The sequence below is a fragment of the Orycteropus afer genome, unplaced genomic scaffold, assembly GCF_000298275.1.
Source record: "Orycteropus afer afer isolate SDZICR_OR568_19922 unplaced genomic scaffold, OryAfe1.0 scaffold00044, whole genome shotgun sequence".
Taxonomy (NCBI): domain Eukaryota; kingdom Metazoa; phylum Chordata; class Mammalia; order Tubulidentata; family Orycteropodidae; genus Orycteropus; species Orycteropus afer.
In genome coordinates, this window is record NW_006921631.1 from 9751965 (window position 1) to 9772426 (window position 20462).

The window sequence follows — 20462 nt, forward strand, 5'->3', positions numbered from 1 at the left end:
AACAGATCCAAATCTGAGCTCCTGATAATCTGCCTTCCACAGCCTGTTCACTACACCATCTTCTCCACCTCCGGAAATAACTATTCCTTTTTTTCGGTTGCTTAGACCAAAAATCTTTGAATTCTCTTTTTATGTCACATCATCACATTTGTTTGCTAAGGAAATCACCCCTCCTTCAAAATGTATCCAGAATCTTTCCACATTTCACTACATTTACTGCTATCACCCTACAGCCACCATTACCTTTTGTAATAATACAAACAGCCTACTAATATGTCTCCCTGCTTCCATCTTTGTCTTTCTCCAGTCCAGCTTGATTAGGGTCAGTCTAATGGCTGAAAGTGTGGTTCTTCCATTAAAATGAAAAAATAATGATAATTAAAAAAGGCTTGCAAATTTTGGAGGTTGGATGGTCTTTCTTTTAAGCCTAGCATTGTTCTGATTCTTTAATAGAAAGTTAGATCCAGTTTTGGCTCCTGTGCTTTTCAAAGGAATGTGCAGAAGCAGAAGTGATAAAGAGCTGAGTAGAGAAAAGAAAAGGAGGAAAGGGGCTGTTAGAGAAATTTCTCAGTTAGTTGATACCATTTATGCTGGCAAAGAGGAAGTCAAAAAGTGAGTCAGTTCCTCATGTTACTCTATGAAGGGCCATTTCCAAGAAGCTAAAGGACAACCTTTCCTTTACCACCATCATTTCTGGCCTTGATTTGTAGAATTTGGGAGCTCAATTTGACTTTCTTAAGGACAACAATAATAAAATCCTGGAACGGATAACTAAGAGAGACTGTGGAATTTATAGCTAGAGAGTTGGACAGATAGAAAGAGATGAGATTAGGTTGTGTCAGAATTCACCTACCTGGGACCAGGGGTTAGGGCCTTATGCCCTTTTAGGGTGCACAATGTTATAGCTGGAACAGACATTTACTATTCTGTGATGTGACACATTTATTTCTTGAAAGATAGAACATAGGTTTAGAGAGGCTAGGGACCTGCCCACAATTACATAAGAAGTTAACAACAAAATTTTTATAATACTGGGACTCTCTGACCCTGAGGCCACCAAACAATCTTTGAGGATTCTGAGGAATTCTATCCCATGATTCCATAGTGGCTAAGGCACTTGACTGCTAACCAGAAGGCTGGCAGTTCAAACCCACCAGCCACTCTTCAGAAGGAAGGTTGGGCATTCCTACTTCCGTAGTGATACTGCCTCAGAAACCCAAGGAGGGGTCACTATGAGTCGGGGCCGACTGGATGGCAAACAACAACAAACAATGTTTAGTTTTAAGCCTAGAAAATGAGTCATCTTTGAGGAAATTTGTGGATAGCAGTTGACATCCTTGAGCCTGTCTGGTCTTTATTAGTATAAACAACCCAGCATCTTAGAAGAAGTAGAGACAGGTTAGAGGTGGGCCTTGGAGGAAACCTGGGTCCAGATGCTGGCTCCATCAATTCCTTGTTCTGTGACCTCAGGCAACTTACCTACCTTCTTTGTGGCTCTCAATACTTGACTAAAAGAGTTATTGTGAGGATTATGTGCAATACAATCTATGTAAAGTGTTGAGCATAATAACAGACAGAATAAGAGCACCATAAATTTTGGCTATTTTAGTAAATGCACAGTAAGCATATTGTGATAAAATCTTGTTGTAAGGCAGGACTTTGGTACTATTTTAGATCACCCAGAGTCCCCTAGGTATGCCCTGATGTACATGGTGTCAGTAACCCAGAATGTCTGCCACATAGAGATTGTCCTCCAAAAATAGACACATAACTCTTTACTTAGGACAGTAAGGTCTACGTACAAAGAGGACCATGTATGTGTCCAGCAAAATGCCTTGCACTTAATGGCAAAAGCAGAATTGGAATCCAATTTTCTGAACCCAAGCTTAAAGGCTGTTTCCTTTGAATACTACAAATATGTGAAAGAACTCAATAGATTGATCACCAAAGGAACTTAATTTAGTTTTATTTTTCCCATCTTTTAAGGCACTTTTAAAGACAAATAGAAGTCAATTAGTCCGTCTTTTAAAAAAATGATATATTCAACTGTAGCTACTAAATTCAACTGATAATAAAAATACGTATTATAGTTGCTGTCCAGAAGGCTGGCGGTTCAAACCCACCAGCCACTCCTCAGAAAGAAGATTGGGCAATCTACTTCCGTAGAGATACTGCCTCAGAAACCCAAGAAGGGGTTGCTGTGAATTGCAATCGACTTCATGGCAGTGAGTTTGGCTTTCTTAGTTGCTGTATGTTGTCAGTGAATGAAGACTGACAAAGTGAATAGCAAGAAAGGAAGAGATAGAAAGAGAGAAAGAGACATGAGGAGAGGGAGGGAGGGGCCAAAAAGGGAACTGGAGAAAAGACTAAAGACAAGTCCAAGGGAGTAAAGAGAGACAAAGGGAAAAGGGAAAGTTACTTTTTACTGAACTTTTTATAATTATTTTATTTAATCCTCACAAATTCTCTCAGTTAAGTACTATGTTTTCTGCTATACAGGTAGGGAAATAGAAGTTCAACTAGGCTAAGTAATATCTTCAATGTCATTTAGCTAGTAAGTGGTGGAGCTACTTTTTGAAAAAGATCTCTTTGACTCCAATGTATATAGTTTTTGCTCTTCTTGCTTATCTTCTCTTCTCTGTTCTTTTTCCCTTCTGTTTTTTTCTTTTTGTCACTCCCATGATTTATTTATTCTTTTCTCCCTTTCTTCTTTTCTCCTTCTCTTCCTTCTCTTTCTCCTTTTCAACCATGGAATAACATTTTATCTTGAGGTGTTTGGGCATATCTCTACCAGCAACTTTGGAGTATAAATTGTGTCCTTGCAGTCGTCCCCTTCTCTGACCTACCTTGAGAGATTGATGATATTGCTCACTTGATGAACCAGTCCAGCATCCCTGTTCAAGATCACTTTGCAGATTGCATGCTGCTTATCCCTCAGAGAGTAGAAAGTGCTTTTGCAAGTGGTCTGTGGGGACAACGGAAGCGAAGCTAGGGAGAAGTCGCTGGTGGAGTAGCTCCAGGTTAGCCACCTGCTTAGAGTGTAATTTTCTTGACTCTTGGATTTAAAAAAAAAAAAAAACACTCCAATTGTGAATTCTGATGATTGGTGTTGGGAATAAAAAAATGGAAACCAGAGACTTCTAGGTGATGGAAGCTATCCCAACAGAGACCCTTCTGCCATATATCAGTACAGCCCTGATGGTGTTGTGACTAAGTGCTCAGCTGCTAACTGAAAGGTTGACAGTTCAAACTCATAGGAGAAAAATGTGCTAGTCTGCTTCCATAAAGATCACAGCCTAGGAAATCCTATGGGGCAGCTCTACTGTGCTCTATAGGGACAGACTTGACAGCAATGGATTTTGTTTTGGCTGCCTTAACATCCTAGCGTACAGACCCAAAAGTCCTGAGAGTTGGTGTATACTTCGATGGAAACCCAAAATTTTGAAGGACAGAATAATCCCAACCTACACCTTTGCGTATTCACCCTCCCCCATTCCCAAGTTAGCCACTGATTCTGAAATGTCATCTGGGTGACATCCTTTCACCCCTTCACTTACCCACTTACAGCTGACTCCCCATAGATTTTCCCTGACAAGTCAGATCAGGTGATGCTGTGTTCAGGCTGGTGTACTAAGGGCAGACCTAATGGGATGTGAATGCCATGGATGATGCATAGGACCAGACAGAGGGAATTTTTATAGTAATGCACTTGCTACTTAACTATTGCATGCTCACAGTTTATTAGAGGCCGACAGAGGGAGGTAGTGTGGGAGACTGCAGGGATAACAAGGAGGTGCTGGTTTGTTAGGAGAGAGGGAGAATGAGAACACGATCTGTGGTTATTAAAGCTTAAAATTCAAACTTCTTAGACTGGTCAGCATAATGAGCTGGAAAGAATATGGACTAAAGAACTCCTAGTTCTGTACAGGCTTAAGCAAGTAGCATTTCCTTGCTTCGTTTGTCAATCTTAAATGTCCCTGATTCAGGACCATGATGATCCCCATTTTACAAATAAGGAAGTTGAGGCTTAGGTAGGTTAACTAATTTTGCCATGGTTGTCTTGGTAACCTCTTCATGTCTTGCTGCATGTCTTCTTGCCAGCTGTGCAAGAAGAAAGGCAGAGGAGCCGGGAGCGGGCCGAGAGTGAGGCGGAATCTGCCAGTAGTGGTCATGAAGACATGCCTGTGGAGAGGATTCTAGAAGCTGAACTTGCTGTTGAACCAAAGACAGAATCCTATGGTGACATGAACATGGAGAACTCGGTATGTGGCCTTAGGCCTTCATCCCTCTTCCATTTCTTGGGTGGGGTTGGAGATAAGAGGGGTCTGTTAGAGTCATAGGTCCTGTTCCTCAGAGTATTTTGTTCCTTTTTCAGACGAACGACCCTGTCACCAATATATGCCATGCTGCCGATAAGCAGCTTTTCACTCTTGTTGAATGGGCCAAGCGCATTCCCCACTTCTCTGACCTCACCATAGAGGACCAGGTCATTCTGCTCCGGGCAGGTAAAGCATATTGGAATTTCTTGAATCCTGGGACAATCACCTGGGCTGCTCTTTGGGATCCAAAAATCAAGCAACCTGATGAACTATAACTTGCATGGGCTGTGCATAATGCTGATGATGGAAGAATCCTATTCATCTTGTTCTTGTTTACGATGTTTTTTTATAAACTCAAATTTGTATCCCATCCACTGCCATGGATTCTGACTCATAGCAACCACATAGGACAAAGTAGAACTGCCCCTTAGGGTTTCCAAGGCTGTAAATCTTTACGGAAGCAGATTGCCTCATCTTTCTCCCAATGAGTGGCTGGCAGGTTTGAACTGCTGACTTTTTGGTTAGCTAACTTTCATTCGCTGCCATCAAGTCAATTCCAACTCATAGCAGCCCCCTCATTGGGTTTCCAAGGCTGTAAATCTTTACAGAAGCAGATTTGTCCCATCTTTCTTCCACAGAGTGGCTAGTGGGTTTGGACCACTGATCTTTTGGTTAGCAGCCAAATGCCTTAACCACTACACCACCAGAACTCCCTTAAATTTGTATAATCCTCCCCAAAACCTTTCATTCCCAATTGAAACTTTTTGTTAATGGAGGAGATGATTCTTTTTCCGTACAAATCTACATGTAATTTTAAAAGGCTATTAAATTCTTTTTATTGAAGCTAATTTGAGGCAGTGCCTCATAATTGTTCTGAAATTGGCCTATAGCAGTATTCCCAATTCACAGATGACACAAGGGAAGCCAGAGATTGTTGCTCGCACTTGTACTAAATAAATTCCAAAGTCCCTAATTTAGGAGTCTGTGTGCTATACTGTCTCTATACTGTGTGCTATCCTGTACCTCCCATTTCTGGTACACCATATTGTTCATTGACATGTCATACTTCTTTTTGTCACTGAGCCAGCAGAGAAATTGCATGAAGATTGGCTTAGCATTGGAGCCAGTTGCCTCATTTTGTCCTCTGTTAAATAATGAGCAATTGCTGACTATCCACTGAAAACTACATGTTGTGCTAAGAGCTACTAGATAACACCAAAGAAATAAAATTAGATTGTCATGTCCCAGCTAGTGTACTAGCTTTATTTACTATGTCAGCTTACACAATGACTATTACCTGTTAAGTGTACAATCTGTATTTGTTGACTGACTGGAGAAAAAAAGAGTCCTTGCTCTTAAGCTGCCATCCTGGGCTGCATTGGAGAGACTGTGGTGGGGGGGGGGGGGGGGCTGACTGCAAGTCAGGAGACCCAAATTTTATCCTTGGCTTATTTATTAATTAGGTACATCATCTTGAACTAGTTCTTAACCTTCATTGATTTCTAATTCCTTTTATTTTATTTTGCCATTGAATTGTTCCAACTCATGGCAATTTTATGTGTGTCAGAGTAAGACTGTGCTCCATGGAGTTTTCCATGACTGAGTTTTCAGATGGAAATCACCAAGCTTTTATTCCAAGGAACCTCTCGGTGGACTTGAACCTCCAACCATTTGGTTAGCAACCAAGGGTGTTAACTCTTTGCCCAACCCTGGAACTCCTTTTATTACATGAGATAATAGTATCTGCATTGGATGATTATCAATGAAGTAAGAACATGACTGGTTTTCCTTCAAGCCCTCCTTCTTATTCTTGTAGGGTGGAATGAGTTGCTGATCGCCTCCTTCTCCCACCGCTCAGTTTCCGTGCAGGATGGTATCCTTCTAGCCACGGGTTTACACGTCCACCGGAGCAGTGCTCATAGTGCTGGGGTTGGCTCCATCTTTGACAGGTGTTTCCCCTATTGTGTGTGTGTGTGCATGCATGTGCTGGGTCATGGGATGGATAGCCCCAAACAGCTGCACATGACTGGAAGCAGAGACAGTAAGCACATGAGAACATAACCTAGGAGATGAGAGAGAGAGAGATTAAAAGAAAGATTAAATTACAAGAAGGTGGTGCCAGTCAGAGGCCAGCATAGTTTCTGGGTAGATGGGACAACCTGTCAGTCCCATGAGTTTCTAAAGAAAAGACTGGATCATTGACATTAGTTAATAAGGTAAGGGGTTGAAATGGGGCAGGGGATAGGGGAAAGGATCTCAAGTCTGTCTTCAGGAGGCCAAGCAAAATGGGCTGGACTCAGTGCCTGGATCTTTGGAGGAGGCCTGTAGCAGAAGCAGACCTACCTCAGTGTGGGATTCTGTGTCTTAAAAACTACAGAAGTAAAATTAAGTTGTCTCATGTAAAGAGCTGAATGAAATGATGCAGATTAATGGCTTGGGGGTGAGGGGATGGAGAACTGGTGAAGAAGAGGGTAAGTTTGAGAATAGTATGTCTGTCCCAATGCCAGAATCTTGTGCCCCATTTCCAGCTCCATCATAAATGTGCATGTTCTACCTATGATGTCTCTACTCCTTTCTGCCTTCCCCATAGCCAGCTCTACACCATATAGAAATGAATGCAGGTCATTGGAATGATTCACCTCCACCCTTCATGGTACCTGAAGATTTCTACCCTTTCACTGAATGCTGTCCTTTGCTGGGCTCTTCTGGGCAAGCAATGCTTTTACCTTGCTTTCATGTTGCACTGCTGCTGATTCCCAAGTCTCTACGACACCTTTCTAGTCCTTCCCTCAGACTTCATTTTCTCCTCCTTGGTGTTACCCTGGACATTGCTCAGGGCAATTCTTTCACTGGGCTTTGCATTATTACTTGTTTCTATCTCTGTTTCTTCAATTAAATTGTGAATTCCTTGAGATTAGGGACTGCATTTTATTCGTCTCTTACCCCTACCTAGTACCTGGTATGTCATCTGGAAAGTGGAGTGGGTATATATTAAATATGGGTGGAATTCATTTTATCAGCCCTTGGCCAGGTACTCAAGATTGTCTCATCACTTTCTCTTGTTTCCTGAGAACAGAGTTCTGACAGAGCTGGTTTCCAAAATGAAAGATATGCAGATGGATAAGTCGGAGCTGGGGTGCCTGCGAGCCATCGTGCTATTTAACCCAGGTGATCATGTACTGGTTAGCACTCCTCCACAGCCTCCAATATTTTAACTTTTTCATTTTCTAGCTCAGCCAAAATAGAGATGACAGGACCAGGCATACTCACTCTCCCTGAAAGGGACAGAGAGTTAACTACTCGTGGCCTCTACTCTTAGAGTTATCTTGAAAAGTGTTTTGAATGGGTGTGGAATGCCCATGTTTGGATCAAGTGGGGAAGCTGAGAGATGAACGGTGGTCTCGGGATATTGGAGGTGGTAAGAAACAGCCAGATTCTAGATGTATTTTTAAGTAAAGCAGATGGCATTTGCTGATGCATTGGCTATAGAATGTGAAAGCAAGAAAAGAGTTAAATATAACTTAGGGTTTTTGGTTTTGTTTTTCAAAAAAATCACTGAGTTGGAGAAAACTCCAGGGTTAGAAAGTTCTGAAGGTGAGTGGGTAAGGATCAGGATTTTGTCTGTGGAAGTTAATGTCTAAAATGGAGAGTAGAAAAACAATAACTGCCCAGGAAGCAATCACTTATGTAAGTCTGGAGTTAGGAGAGAAGCCAGGACCAAAAATAGACATTTGAGAGCTGTTAATCTATACCTGGCATGTAAAGCCATGAGTCTGCATGGGACATCTAAGGAGTGAGTAAACATTGAGTAGGGAAGAGGGCTGAGGGCTGAATCCTGCCTGGGGCATTCCAGCACTTAGAGGGCAGGGAAGAAAGGAACAGCTGGCAAAGGAACCTGTGAACAGGTCTCAGTAAAAGAGAAGAGAACTAGAAGAGAGTGCAGGCAGACAGGGAAAGTAAAGTACTTCAAGAGGGTGGAAGGGACCAACTTTGCCAAATGCTGCTGTGGGTCAAGAAAGATGAGTTTTCAGAATCATTCAGTAGTTTACACATTTATCTTATCTCCTAAATTAGACAGCTCATTGATGGTGGACCCATGGTGATTCAGTGTTTGTGTCCCATCTCATCCCTTAGTCTATGCTTAGCATATAGTAGATAAAAATGTGTGAAGATAATATTTCTAGAATATCCTAAAACAAAAATAAACAAAAAGAAACTCTCATCCTCAGAGTCAGTGGTGGGTTCATTTGGGTATCAACAGAGTTTAAAATCTTTGCCCTCAGCATTTATGGGATGGATTGGGCACGGAAAGAAAGCTAGGGAGCACACAAGACTGACTGTTTATTTCATGATTGTCCCCATCCTGGTGTCGCTGGTCACTCTAGAGAAGTTGGCCAGAGTGAATGGGGAAGCCTGTGTGGGAGGACATCTAATGGAAGTGTGAAGCCAGAGGCTAAATCAGATGTCTTTTTCAGATGCCAAAGGTCTGTCCAACCCATCTGAGGTAGAGACTCTACGAGAGAAAGTTTATGCCACCCTTGAGGCCTACACCAAGCAGAAGTATCCGGAACAGCCGGGCAGGTGAGGGAGTGCTTGAAGAACGGTAATGACAACAGTAACCGCTCCCACTTTCCCCTTTATTGAGCATTTAATATTCAGTGGGCACTGTCTAGATGTTTTCAAATGTTACTTAATCCTCACAACAAGCTAAATACCACTAAAATATTAGCTCCACGAGGTCAGAGGTCATGTCTGTCTTGTTCACCACTTACCTCTCTAGCATCAGAGCTTAAAACAGTGCCTGAAAAATAGCATACACTCTATGACTGTTGAAAGAATGAATGAATGCATCTGGGTATCACTATTTCTGATTTCTAATGAAGAACCCAGGCTCAGAAAGATTAAGTAACTTGCCCAAGATCATAAAATTGGTAAGTGGTAGAGCTGAGATTTGAACCTGGGTCTGTCTGATCTCAAAGAGCCTGGGCTTTGAAGCAATGGCTGCACTGCTGTCGGGTCTGCCCCCATGGACATCCCCATGCAGTAGAAAATACAGGCTTTGGTAGCCAGGAAACATGGCCATTGGTTCCCACAGTGCCATCTTTGTGGCCTATGGCAAGGTGCTGGGTTGGGTCTGGGCTCCTCAATCGAAAATGAGGATGTTAGTTTTAGATCGCTGATATCATAGAGCAGTATAGCTATTCCTGACACATTAAAAAAAAAAAAAAAAAAAATTCCAGAAGTTTCCCCTAAGTGAAAGTTTTCCAGTTCCTCCTTTGCTAATTCAAGTTCTGAAAAAAGAGAAAATATGATTCTCAAATCACACAGAAAACTGAAAATGAAATTTGAAAACGCTGCCTTAAAGACATAACTGTTTTGTCTTTAGGACTAACATTACATGCTCCAATTTTCACAAATGATTTTATTCCTCTGTATAGTCTAGTAACCATTAAGCCAACATCTTCAATTGTCCAGAAGAGGCTGAGTTGTGTTTTTGTTTTTATTTTGTCTGAGGCTATAAATAAATCCAATGAGTGGATTTCAGCCCTTTGGTACAGTGAAAGGGCAGGATTTCTGTATTAGTTAGGGAGATTAAGCTGTAAAAATAGCTCAATCCCAAATGCCAGTAGTTTAACACAACAGAAATTTATTTCTTGCTCACACCTTGGTCCTGGGTGGGTGATCAGATAAGGAAGGTGGCTGTCTTCCATGGCATCATTCAGGGACTGAAGTGCCTTCCTACTTGTGGCTCCATCATGTCCCAGGGCCACATTGTGTTTTACATCCAGATGGTGGAAGGGGAAAGAGCTGGAAGAGCTCAGGGGAAAATACATGCGAGAAGACCTGGAAAGGTCTAGCATACTTTAACTCGCTTCCTTTGGCGAAAACTTTATCACATAGCCCTGCTAGCCTTAAAGGAGGCTGGGGATTGTATCCAGCTATGTGCCAATGGAGAGGAGAGGAATGGATCTCAGTGGACACCTGGTAGTCTCTTCTATGCCTGTAATAGGTGAAAGATCCCTGCCCAAGAGGTTAGGTCCTGGCTGCCATCATCAGTTTGGTCCCTGGCTGCTGTGAACCCTGGACAAGTCATGTTACTAAAAGCCTTGTGTGGAGTGATTTCAACCAAGTCTCTAAACCACAGCTTTAAAACAGCATTAAACATGTTTACTGGGAACATAAGTGCAGGGCATTAGGAATAATCAGGCTCACATTCATTCTTTCCCCATAATTACCTCTAGGTCCAGCTGTTTATCTTAAAAAGAAAAATTTCTATTTTTTCCTAATTATAAAAACAATGTATGCTTTGGTTGGAGATATTTATAGGTATGCATTACTGAATGTCCTACTCCATGTACATGTGGTCCATAATGTTTTTTGTTTGTTTTTTTTTAAAAAAGAGGAAGGAGCTCTCCTCTTGTTTATTATTGCTCCCTACTAGTTTTGAGGGAGCTCTGGTAGCATAGTGGCTAAAGCACTTGACTGCTAACCAGAAGGCTGGCGGTTCAAACTCACCAGCCACTCCTCGGAAGGAAGGTTGGGCAATCCTACTTCCGTAGTGATACTGCCTCGGAAACCCAAGGAGGGGTCGCTATGAGTCGGGGCCGACTCGACGGCACATAACAACAACAACAACAACTAGTTTTGAAGACCCCAAGTCCAAACTCTTGTAGCATTGGATCATGGGTGGGATACAGGCAGATAAGGCAGAAGATGTGGCTGTGGGCAAGAGTTCTTAGGCTTTGCTCAGTAGGACAGGTAGACAGGCAGTAGTGGGTGCTACAGCCCAGGCTGCTCCTGCGGCTCAGGTTTGGTGGAACAGCAGGTGAGGTGGCTTCATCCACCTCCTCCTCATTCATTTCCTTTCACTCTGCTCCTAATGCTACCTTCTTAGCTGCCACCTCTGCTGTTGCCTATTCCTCTGGCTTCTGCCAGCAGTTGCAGCAGCAGCAGTGTTGATGAGGAGAACTGGAAGCAGGCTCCCATAAGATTTTAATATGGTGTTCACACAATGTCCAAATCACGTAACATCTTATTTCACAGAATGTATCAAGAACGCAAGACCGTTAAGTGATGCTTACTATATTAGGTAATAAAAGTTGATTATAAGCTTTTTGATATATTTCTTTCTAGTATGTCTATATGTCTCCAGTATATCCAGTGTGCGTCTATGTATAGAAATATTTATGATATGAAACCATCTATTAAAAATAAAACCTCACTTCCATCGAGTTGCTTTGACTCATAGCTACCCCTCCTTGGGTTTCTAAGGCAGTATCTCTATGGAAGTAGATTGCTCAGTCTTCCTTCCCAGGAGTGGCTGATGGGTTTCAACCGTCAGCCTTCTGGTTCACAGTCAGATGTTTCAGACACTACATAGCTTAGTGTATTTTTTCCTTCCTTTAGCCATTCTAAGCATCTTATCAGATTACTTAAAAGTACACCATTGTCACTTTCAATGGCTTTGTAATATTCCACCATGTAGTTGTATCCTAATTGTATTTAGTCACTCCCCCACGGTTAATGTTTAGGTTGTTTCTAATGAGCATCACTGTGAAAGGATTAGAACCCAACTCTTTCCTGGGAAGAGGGCTTCCAGAGATCTGCATTTCCTCCAGGCTCTGGGAAAGGGGCCAACTCTAGTTGCCTGGACTAGGGCAGGGCCTGGGAGTTCAAACGGTGCAGTGGCTGGGCTCCTCTGTCCTGTCCAGTGCAGCCTGTACAGAGGGTGAACTCCCTGACCATGTGTACGTGGGAGGCTTGGCAAATAGAGAAGTGTCACTAGGCAAAACCAGGCAGCAATAATGTAGCAATCTGGTAACCTCTGCTATACGGAACTTAGTTGAAAAGGATCCTGGCATAGCCAGGTCATGGTGCCTTTCTTGGTGGTGGATGCTGCCACTCGGTGGACACTTTTCAGAAGTACACTTTACAGGGGCAAAGGTCTGCTTTCTCTAGCCGTAAAGCAGAGAGCAAAACTAAAAAGGATGCAGAATGCTCACACATGGTCTCTCATGCACATGTGCACACAATGTATGCATTCAAAGGCTGTGATTCCTGCCTTGCTGTCAACAAGCAGGTGAGGCATGCAATGCCACAGTTGTTAATGGGATGTGTTTCCATTAGTCCTGGTCTCAATCCTTAAATTCAGGACAAACCACAAAGAGAGCAGTTTCATGGCATATTTAGTATTTTATGTACTGCAAAACTTTTGCACTTGTGGTGTTAAAAAAAATAACACTATCACCACCAACAACAAAAAATTCCAAAGCAAAAACATGTTCAGAGTTAGTCCCATCTAACTTTGTACTTTAGAGAGAAGTAATCTCCTTTGTCCAAATCATTGATGCCAGAGTTGCTGTTAGAGACTCAGGCCCCTTACTTTTTTTTTTTTTTCCCCCTAAATTTTATTTATTTTATTGTTGTTGTTGTTGAAAATATACACAGCAAATCATATACTAATTCAATAGTTTCTTCATGTACCATATAGTGTCACTGATTACATGCTTCAAGTTATGCAACCACTCTCACCCTCCTTTTCTGAGCTGTTCCTCATTAACATAAACTCACTACCCACTAAGGTTCCTATCTAATCTTTCAAGTTGTGGTTGTCAATTTGATCTCATATAGATAGTTCTTTAAAAAGTACAATGCTCAAGGCAGACTTTTTTTTTTTTTTTTAAACTGGGTAAGCTGAACTATTGTTTGTTTTTAAGATTACTTCAGGGGATATTTTTGGTTTAAGGTTTAAAGATTATTTTAGGGCAATAGTTCCTCCATAGCTCCAGAAAATCTATAGTCCATGAGAATTAGAAATTCTGTTCTAAAATTTCCCCCTTTCCATCAGGATTCTTCTATAGAATCGTTTATCAAAATATTTAATAATGGCAGCTGAGCACCATCCAGTTCTTCCGGTCATGGAGGCAATTAGCCACCTATTCCTGACTCTCTCTTCATTTGTTGCTCCAGGTATATAGAAACCAATTGGCATGCCTTGGATGGTTCCTTGTGAGTTTTTAAGACCCCAAGCACTACCCAATGAACTAACTAGGAGGTAGAAAAAAGCACTGAACGCATTAGTAGGCCAATTAAATGAGATGTCACATGAAACCATGACTCTAAACCTCCAAACCAAGGAAACAAATCCCATTAGGTTTTGATTGTACATAAGAAGTCTCAGCAGTTACTCTTTTTTGTTGTTGTTGTTCTTGTTGTTATATCTATTACACATATTTTGCTGATTCATCTTTTTATATTATACAACTTATTAACAGAAATTACAAAAAATTTGCTGTGAAACCCTACCCTTAATCAATACAACTTTTCCATCACCACTAGCTCCCCCCACACACCTCTGGTAACCACCAATAAACTTTGGTCTCTATACTTTCACCTTTACTTGACTTTTTATATAAGTGAGAGCTTATAATATTTGTCCTTTTGTGATTGGCCTCAGTATAATGTCTTCAAGCTCCATTCATACTGTAGCATGTATCAAGACTTTATTTCTCTTACTGGCTAAGTAGTATTCCATTGCATTCATGTACTAGATTTTCTTTATTTATTCATCTTCTGGGGAGCTCTGGCAGCGTAATACCTAAGGCACCTGACTGCTAACCAGAAAGCTGGTGGTTCCAACCCACCAGCCTCTCCTCGGAAGGAAGATGGGACAATCTACTTCCATAGTGATACTGCCTCAGAAACCCAAGGAGGGATCACTATGAGTCTGATCTGACTCGACGGCACATAACAACAACAACAACAACATTCATCTTCTGATGGGCATTTAGGTTATTTCAACTTTTTGTCTATTGTGAATAGTGCTGCAATGAAAATTGGTGTAGAAAACTCTTTTTGAATCTCTACTTTCAAGTATTTTGGGTATATACCTAGAACTGGAATTGCTAGGTCGTATGGCTGTTCTATTTTTAGTTTATTTAGGAACCACCACACTCTTTTCCACAATGGCTATACCATTTTGCGTTCCCACCAGCAATGGATAAGGGTTCCAATTTCCCAAATCCTTGCCAACACTTGTTATTTATTTATTTATTTAATCTTAGCCATCATAAAGGAAAACAAACAAACAAACAAAAACACTGCTATCAAGTTGATTCCAACTTATAGTCACCCTATAGGACAAAGTATAGGAAACCATAGGGTTTCTAAGTCTGAATATCTTTACGAAAACAGACTGCTTCATCTTTTCCCCATGGAACAGCTGGTGGGTTAGAACTGCCAACCTTTTGGTTAGCAGCTGAATGCTTTAACCACTGCACTCCAGAGCTCCTTTTAGCCATGGAATGAAATGGTGTCTCTACATGGGGAGCTCTGGTAGCATAGTGGCTAAGGCACTTGACTGCTAACCAGAAGGCTGGCGGTTCAAACCCACCATCCACTCCTCGGAAGGAAGGTTGGGCAATCCTACTTCCGTAGTGATACTGCCTCGGAAACCCAAGGAGGGGTCACTATGAGTCAGGGCTGACTCGACGGCACATAACAACAACGACAACAACACATGGCTTTAACATGTATCTCTCTGATAGCTAATGGCACTGAGCATCTTTTCGTGTGTTTGGTGGTCATTGTAATGTCCTCTTTGGTGAAATGTCTATCAAGGTTCATTGTCCATTTTATAATTGAGTTTTTTGTCTTTTTGTTGTTAATCGTCAAAGTTTTATATATATTTTGATTATTAGATTCTTGTAGGATATATGGTTCCTGAAGATATTCTCTTAGTCGGTAGCTTGTGCTTTTTGCTGTTTTGGAAAAAAAATCTTCTGATGAACAAAAGTTTTTAATTTAGTTATTTTGCCTTTTGCTGTTGTTATTATATCAGATATTCCATTGTTAAAGCTAGACCCGATAGTGTTGCTCCTGCTTGTTCTTCTAAGAATTTTTTTTTTTTTATTATTGTGATTTGGGTGAAGATTTACAGAGCAAAATTCACTTTCCATACAGCAGTTCACATATACTTTGTCTCATATCATTGACCACTGTTTACCACAATGCAACAGCTTCCCTCCCACTTCCTCCCCATAGTTACCTCTTCCCAGTGTCCATCCCTCCATACACTCCTGCCCCCTGAGCTGTCTCCCTGCGTATAAGCACCCTTTCTTTCTCCCCTAATTGTTCTCTCCAAGGAGTGTATCTACTTGAGGTAAGTGTTCAACTCATATGCCTGTATTTTGTTTGGCTGGAAACCACAGGTGTGGGTTCAATTCCAGACCTGAAGGGCAGCTAGGGGCCATAGTCTTAGTGGTTCCACCAGGCTCTATAGGACCGGCAAACCTGACCCCCACCTTTTTTTTTCCTCCAAATGATTTTGAGTTTTGTTCCACATTGTTCTCCCTCTCTATCAAAGATCTCCTACATAGATCCACTTCCAAGTGTCTTCTAAGAATTTTACGGTTTTATTTTGCACATTTAGGTTCTTAATTCATTTTGAATTTGTTTTTATGTATGGTGTGAGGCATGGATCCTGTTTTATTTTTCTGCATGTGGAAATACAATTTTCCTAGACTCTTTTTAAGACTCTTCTTTCCCCATTGAGTAGGCTAAACATCCTTGTCAAAAATCAGTTGACCATAGATATGTGAGTTTATTTCTGGACTCTCAATTCTATTCCTTTGGTCCATGTGTGTATTATTATACCAGACTAGGCTGTTTTGATTACTGTAGCTGTATAGTATGTTTTAAAATTAGAAAGTGTAAGTCCTCCTACTTTATTCTTTTCTTTCAACATTGGTTTAGCTTTTACTTGTCAATCCATATATGGTTGAAGATAGTTTTTTCTATTTTTGTAAAGAAGGCTGTTGGAATTTTGATCAGCATTGTCTTAAATCTATAGATCACTTTGGGCAGTACTGACATCTTAACAACATTAAGTTTTCCAATCAATGAACAAGGAACACCTTTCCATTTATTTAAGCCTTCCTTAATCTCTTTCGGCAGTGTTTTATACTTTTCATTGTATAAGTCCTTCATGTCCCTGGTTTGACTTATTCCTAAGTATTTTATTCTCTAAGATGCTATTGTAAATGAAATTGTTGCCCTAATTTCTCTTTCAGATTTCTCATTGCTGGTGTATAGAAACCAAGCTGGTTTTGTTTGTTGACCTCATACCCTACAACTTTGCTAAATTCCTCTAATAGCTTTAGACATTTTCTTATAGGTTCTTTTGGATTTTCTATATATGGGATCATATCTTCCACAAATAGAGATAATTTTACTTCTTCTTTTCTAACCTGAATACCTTTCATTTCTTTTTCTTGTCTTACTGCTCTGGCAAGGACTTCTCATACAATACTGAATAGAAGTGGTGAGAGCAGGCACCTTTGTCTTTTTCCTGATTTCAAGGGGGGAAAGCTCTCAGTCTCTCTCCATTAAGTATATTGTCTGCTGTTGGGCTTTTCATATATACCCTGAATCATATTGAGGAATTTCCCTCCTATTCCAATCTTCTTCAGGGTTTTCATCAAGAAAGGGTGTTGGATTTTGTCAAATGCTTTTTCTGCATCCATAGAATGATCAGGTGATTCTTTTCCTTTTTTCTCTTGATGTGGTGTATTGATGTTGATTGATTTTCTAAAGCTGAATCATCTCTGCATTCCTGGAATAAATCCATTTGGTCATGGTGGTATGACTTTTAATATGCTGTTGGATTCTGTTTGCTAGTATTTGATTGTTAGCTTCCTTATTCTTAATCTAGCTGCCTCTTCACTGCATGGAATTATCATTCAGATATCCTTGGGTGCTCTCTATTCAAAAGATTTTAAAATTTTATGTTGGCCTTGGCATAGATCTTTAATTTTTCCATGTAGAAAGGTGATTCTCACCTGTTTAGATGGTTCCACATTATTTTTATTATGTAGCTACACCTCCTTAAAACATCATATAGCAAGAATATAGGAAAATATACATACTGGAAGAACATAGCAATTTCATTTTGAAACTTTGTCATGAAATTATGTTGTGACATCCAGTGCAGATCCAACCCAAACTAGGAATCTCTGATTTAGGGCCATAGAGACAAACATGTTTTGGGCCCTTGTCCTTTTTATTGGAAGTTGTGAATAGAGCTGCTTGAGGTACAGTTATCATTATTAACATTAAAAGTAAGCTTCATTGGCAAAAAGGATTTTGAGAGATGAAGAGGGCCAAAAGCTGGAGTGAAAAATGTCATAGATTAAGAAGCCAATAAGGACATACAGATGCAAGATTAATTCTTACACACACTGTGAACCTCACAACCAAAATCCTCAATTATAAAAGTATGTGTGCATATGCATGTGTGTGTACATGTGTGCAAAAGGATGTAGATGTGTGCAAGTGTGTGAGTAAGCATATGTGTATGTGCATGTGTATATGTGTTGTCTCTCCAAACAGACATTAGGCTCCTCAGGGACAGAGATTACTTTTCTAGCTCCTTCTCTTCCTAATTTAAAAGAAGGAAAAATAAACAAACCCATTGCCAGCGAGTCAATACAGACTCATAGCGACCCTATAGGACAGAGCCAAACTGAACCATAGGGTTTCCAAAGGTGTAATCTTTATGGAAGTAGACTGCTACATCTTTCTCCTGTGGAGTGGCTGGTGGGTTGAACCGCTGACCATTATTTCAGTTAGCAGCTGGGTGCTTAACCGCTATATTACCAGGACTCCTTCTTAAAAGTAGACTCAGTTTAATTAGTTGAAGATAAAAGTTGGTAATGATAGGAGTGGGGATTAGCTCTTGTCTTGCTCATCTTTTATCCCAGAACCTATCACAATGCCTGGCACCTGGTAGGGAGCTCTGGTGGTGTAGTGCCTAAGGCATTTGACTGCTAACCAGAAGGCTGGCAGATCAAACCCACCAGCCTCTCCTCGGAAGGAAGATTCAGCAATTTACTTCCATAGAGATACTGCCTCAGAAACCTGAGGAGGGGTCACTATGAGTCAGATCCGACTTGTTGGCAGAGAAGTTGTGTGTGTGTGTGTGTGTGTGTGCACCTGATATGCACTCAAAATTTTCATCAGGGATAGCTATTCAGTGGATACTTTATGCCATGCTCTGTTCTAAGTGCTTCAGGAAATCTTCACAACACTTCAGGGCATAGAAACAGGAAGCAACACCAAACTAGTAAGGGGTGGAGTTGTGTGTCAACACACACAGTCTAACTTTTCCTCTCAACTTCCATGAATGATAGTGGCTGAGGGCAATTCTAAGCTGTGGCCACAGAATTCAAAAACTTCTCAAGATGCAGTTTCCATCTTTAAGGAAGGTTACCTAGTTCTCTAGTCCATTTATAAGTGTTCCTGGGTGGCACAAATTGACTAGGCACTCAGCTACAAACTGAAAGGTTGGTGGTTTGAATCCACCCAGATGCACCTTGGAAAATAGGCCTGGTGATCTGCTTCCAAAGGATCACAGCCTTGAAAACCCTATAGAATACAGTTCTACTCTGATATATGGGGTTGCGCCATGAATTGGAATTGACTTGACAACAACTGGTTTTCTAGTCTGTTTCTGAAACTCCCCAAATCCCTCAGTCTCTCTCCCAAGCTTTTCTATCACAGATTGGTGGAGAAGATAAAATGAACTTCCCCCTGCCAGTAGATGCCCCATGTCCTTCCCTGCTTCCTAACACTACCTTGGCTTCTCTGCAGGTTTGCCAAGCTGCTCCTTCGCCTCCCAGCCCTGCGCTCCATTGGCTTGAAATGCCTGGAGCACCTCTTCTTCTTCAAGCTCATAGGGGACACGCCTATTGACACCTTCCTCATGGAGATGTTGGAAACCCCGCTGCAGATCACCTGAGGTGAACCAACCATGACCTCCCCACCCAGGGTTACCCCTGGGCAGGCGTGTGTGGATCCCAATCCTGCCCACTTCCCTTTGTACACTTCCATCCAGCTCCCGCCCTGACCCCCTTCCAGTTCCCAAAATGCTTATAATAAAGGAAACCTTTCCACACTTGAGAGTTTTATAGGTGGAGTTTTGTATAGATGTTAAACGTAACCCTTCTTTGCTATATAAGGGGCTGGGGGACTTTCTGGAAGCCTTCAGAAAATTAACCCACATCTGTACATATAATTCATTTAAATTATTTTTTCACTTGCCATGAAAAGCAAACAAACAAATAATAAAACAATCTTTATGATATTGGCACTGCTTGAAGCATGGGGTGTGTTATTGTGCTGCAAGGAAATTATCTCAGATGTGGGAGGAGGGGATGTGGGGGCTGAGGGTGGAGAACAGAGCTGAAATCCTGAGACCCTAAATCCCACTGTGAATACTGAATTTAAGCTGGGCTTCTCAGCCAGCCCTCTCTGCCCCAGGGCAGCCCCTGGAGAGACTGAGAAGAGATGCTGTCTATTAAGGTCAGCTAGATGTTTGGTTTCTTTTTCTTTTTTTTCCCCTTCTAAGAATAACAAGCAGAGAGAATTTTGTACTGATTGGGGTAATTCAGTACAAGGCCAACGGATGATGTTTTCCTGATGAGAGAAAGTTTCTGGTTCCTGGATGTTGGTGGGAGGTGGTAGCAAAGAAATGGCTTTTATAACATTAACCAACAAGAAAACCAGTACACACCAAATTTATTATCCCTGATTATTTAATGCTATGGAACCAGTTCTTTGCGGTCCCTGCATGGTGCAAATGGTAAAGGGCTCAACTATTAACAGAAAGGTTAGTGTTTTAAACCCACTCAGAGGCTCATTAGAAGAAAGACATAGTGATCTACTTCCAAAAGGTCACAGCCTTGAAAACCCTCTGAAGCACAGTTCCCACTCCATGGGACCACCATGGGTTGGAACTGACTAGCTGGTAACATCAATAGCTTGTTCTTTAAAAGGGGAGGGGAGAAAACTGCTCCCAACCTCTAGCTCAGAATCTCAAGGTTTACCTAGTGCTCTTGGAGCTCCTTTAGGGTGGGAACTATGTCTAACTGACACCGTGGCTTGCCTATATAGCCTATCTTCCTTGAGTCACTTTCCTGCCATCAGCAGAAATCAGATTTAACAGATATACAACTCTATGCTGACTATGATTTGCAAGGCTTCCTCAAAGGTTGTTGTTCTTGTTACCAGTGCCACTCTGACAAGAATATACCACAAATGGGATACCTTTAACAAGCAGAAGTTTACTCTTTTTTTTTTTTTTTT

General features: G+C 41.3%; 1 protein-coding gene across 1 annotated transcript in view; it reads left to right on the plus strand.

Moving 5' to 3' along the window:
- Nucleotides 1–19116, plus strand: part of RXRG (retinoid X receptor gamma) — a 71162-nt gene extending 52046 nt beyond the window's left edge. The window contains exons 5-10 of the mRNA XM_007937746.2: nucleotides 4102–4262; nucleotides 4376–4505; nucleotides 6136–6268; nucleotides 7396–7487; nucleotides 8795–8900; nucleotides 18969–19116. Coding sequence (XP_007935937.1) covers nucleotides 4102–4262; nucleotides 4376–4505; nucleotides 6136–6268; nucleotides 7396–7487; nucleotides 8795–8900; nucleotides 18969–19116 — 770 coding nt within the window. The remainder of the gene's footprint in view (nucleotides 1–4101; nucleotides 4263–4375; nucleotides 4506–6135; nucleotides 6269–7395; nucleotides 7488–8794; nucleotides 8901–18968) is intronic.
- Nucleotides 19117–20462: the final 1346 nt, after the last annotated feature.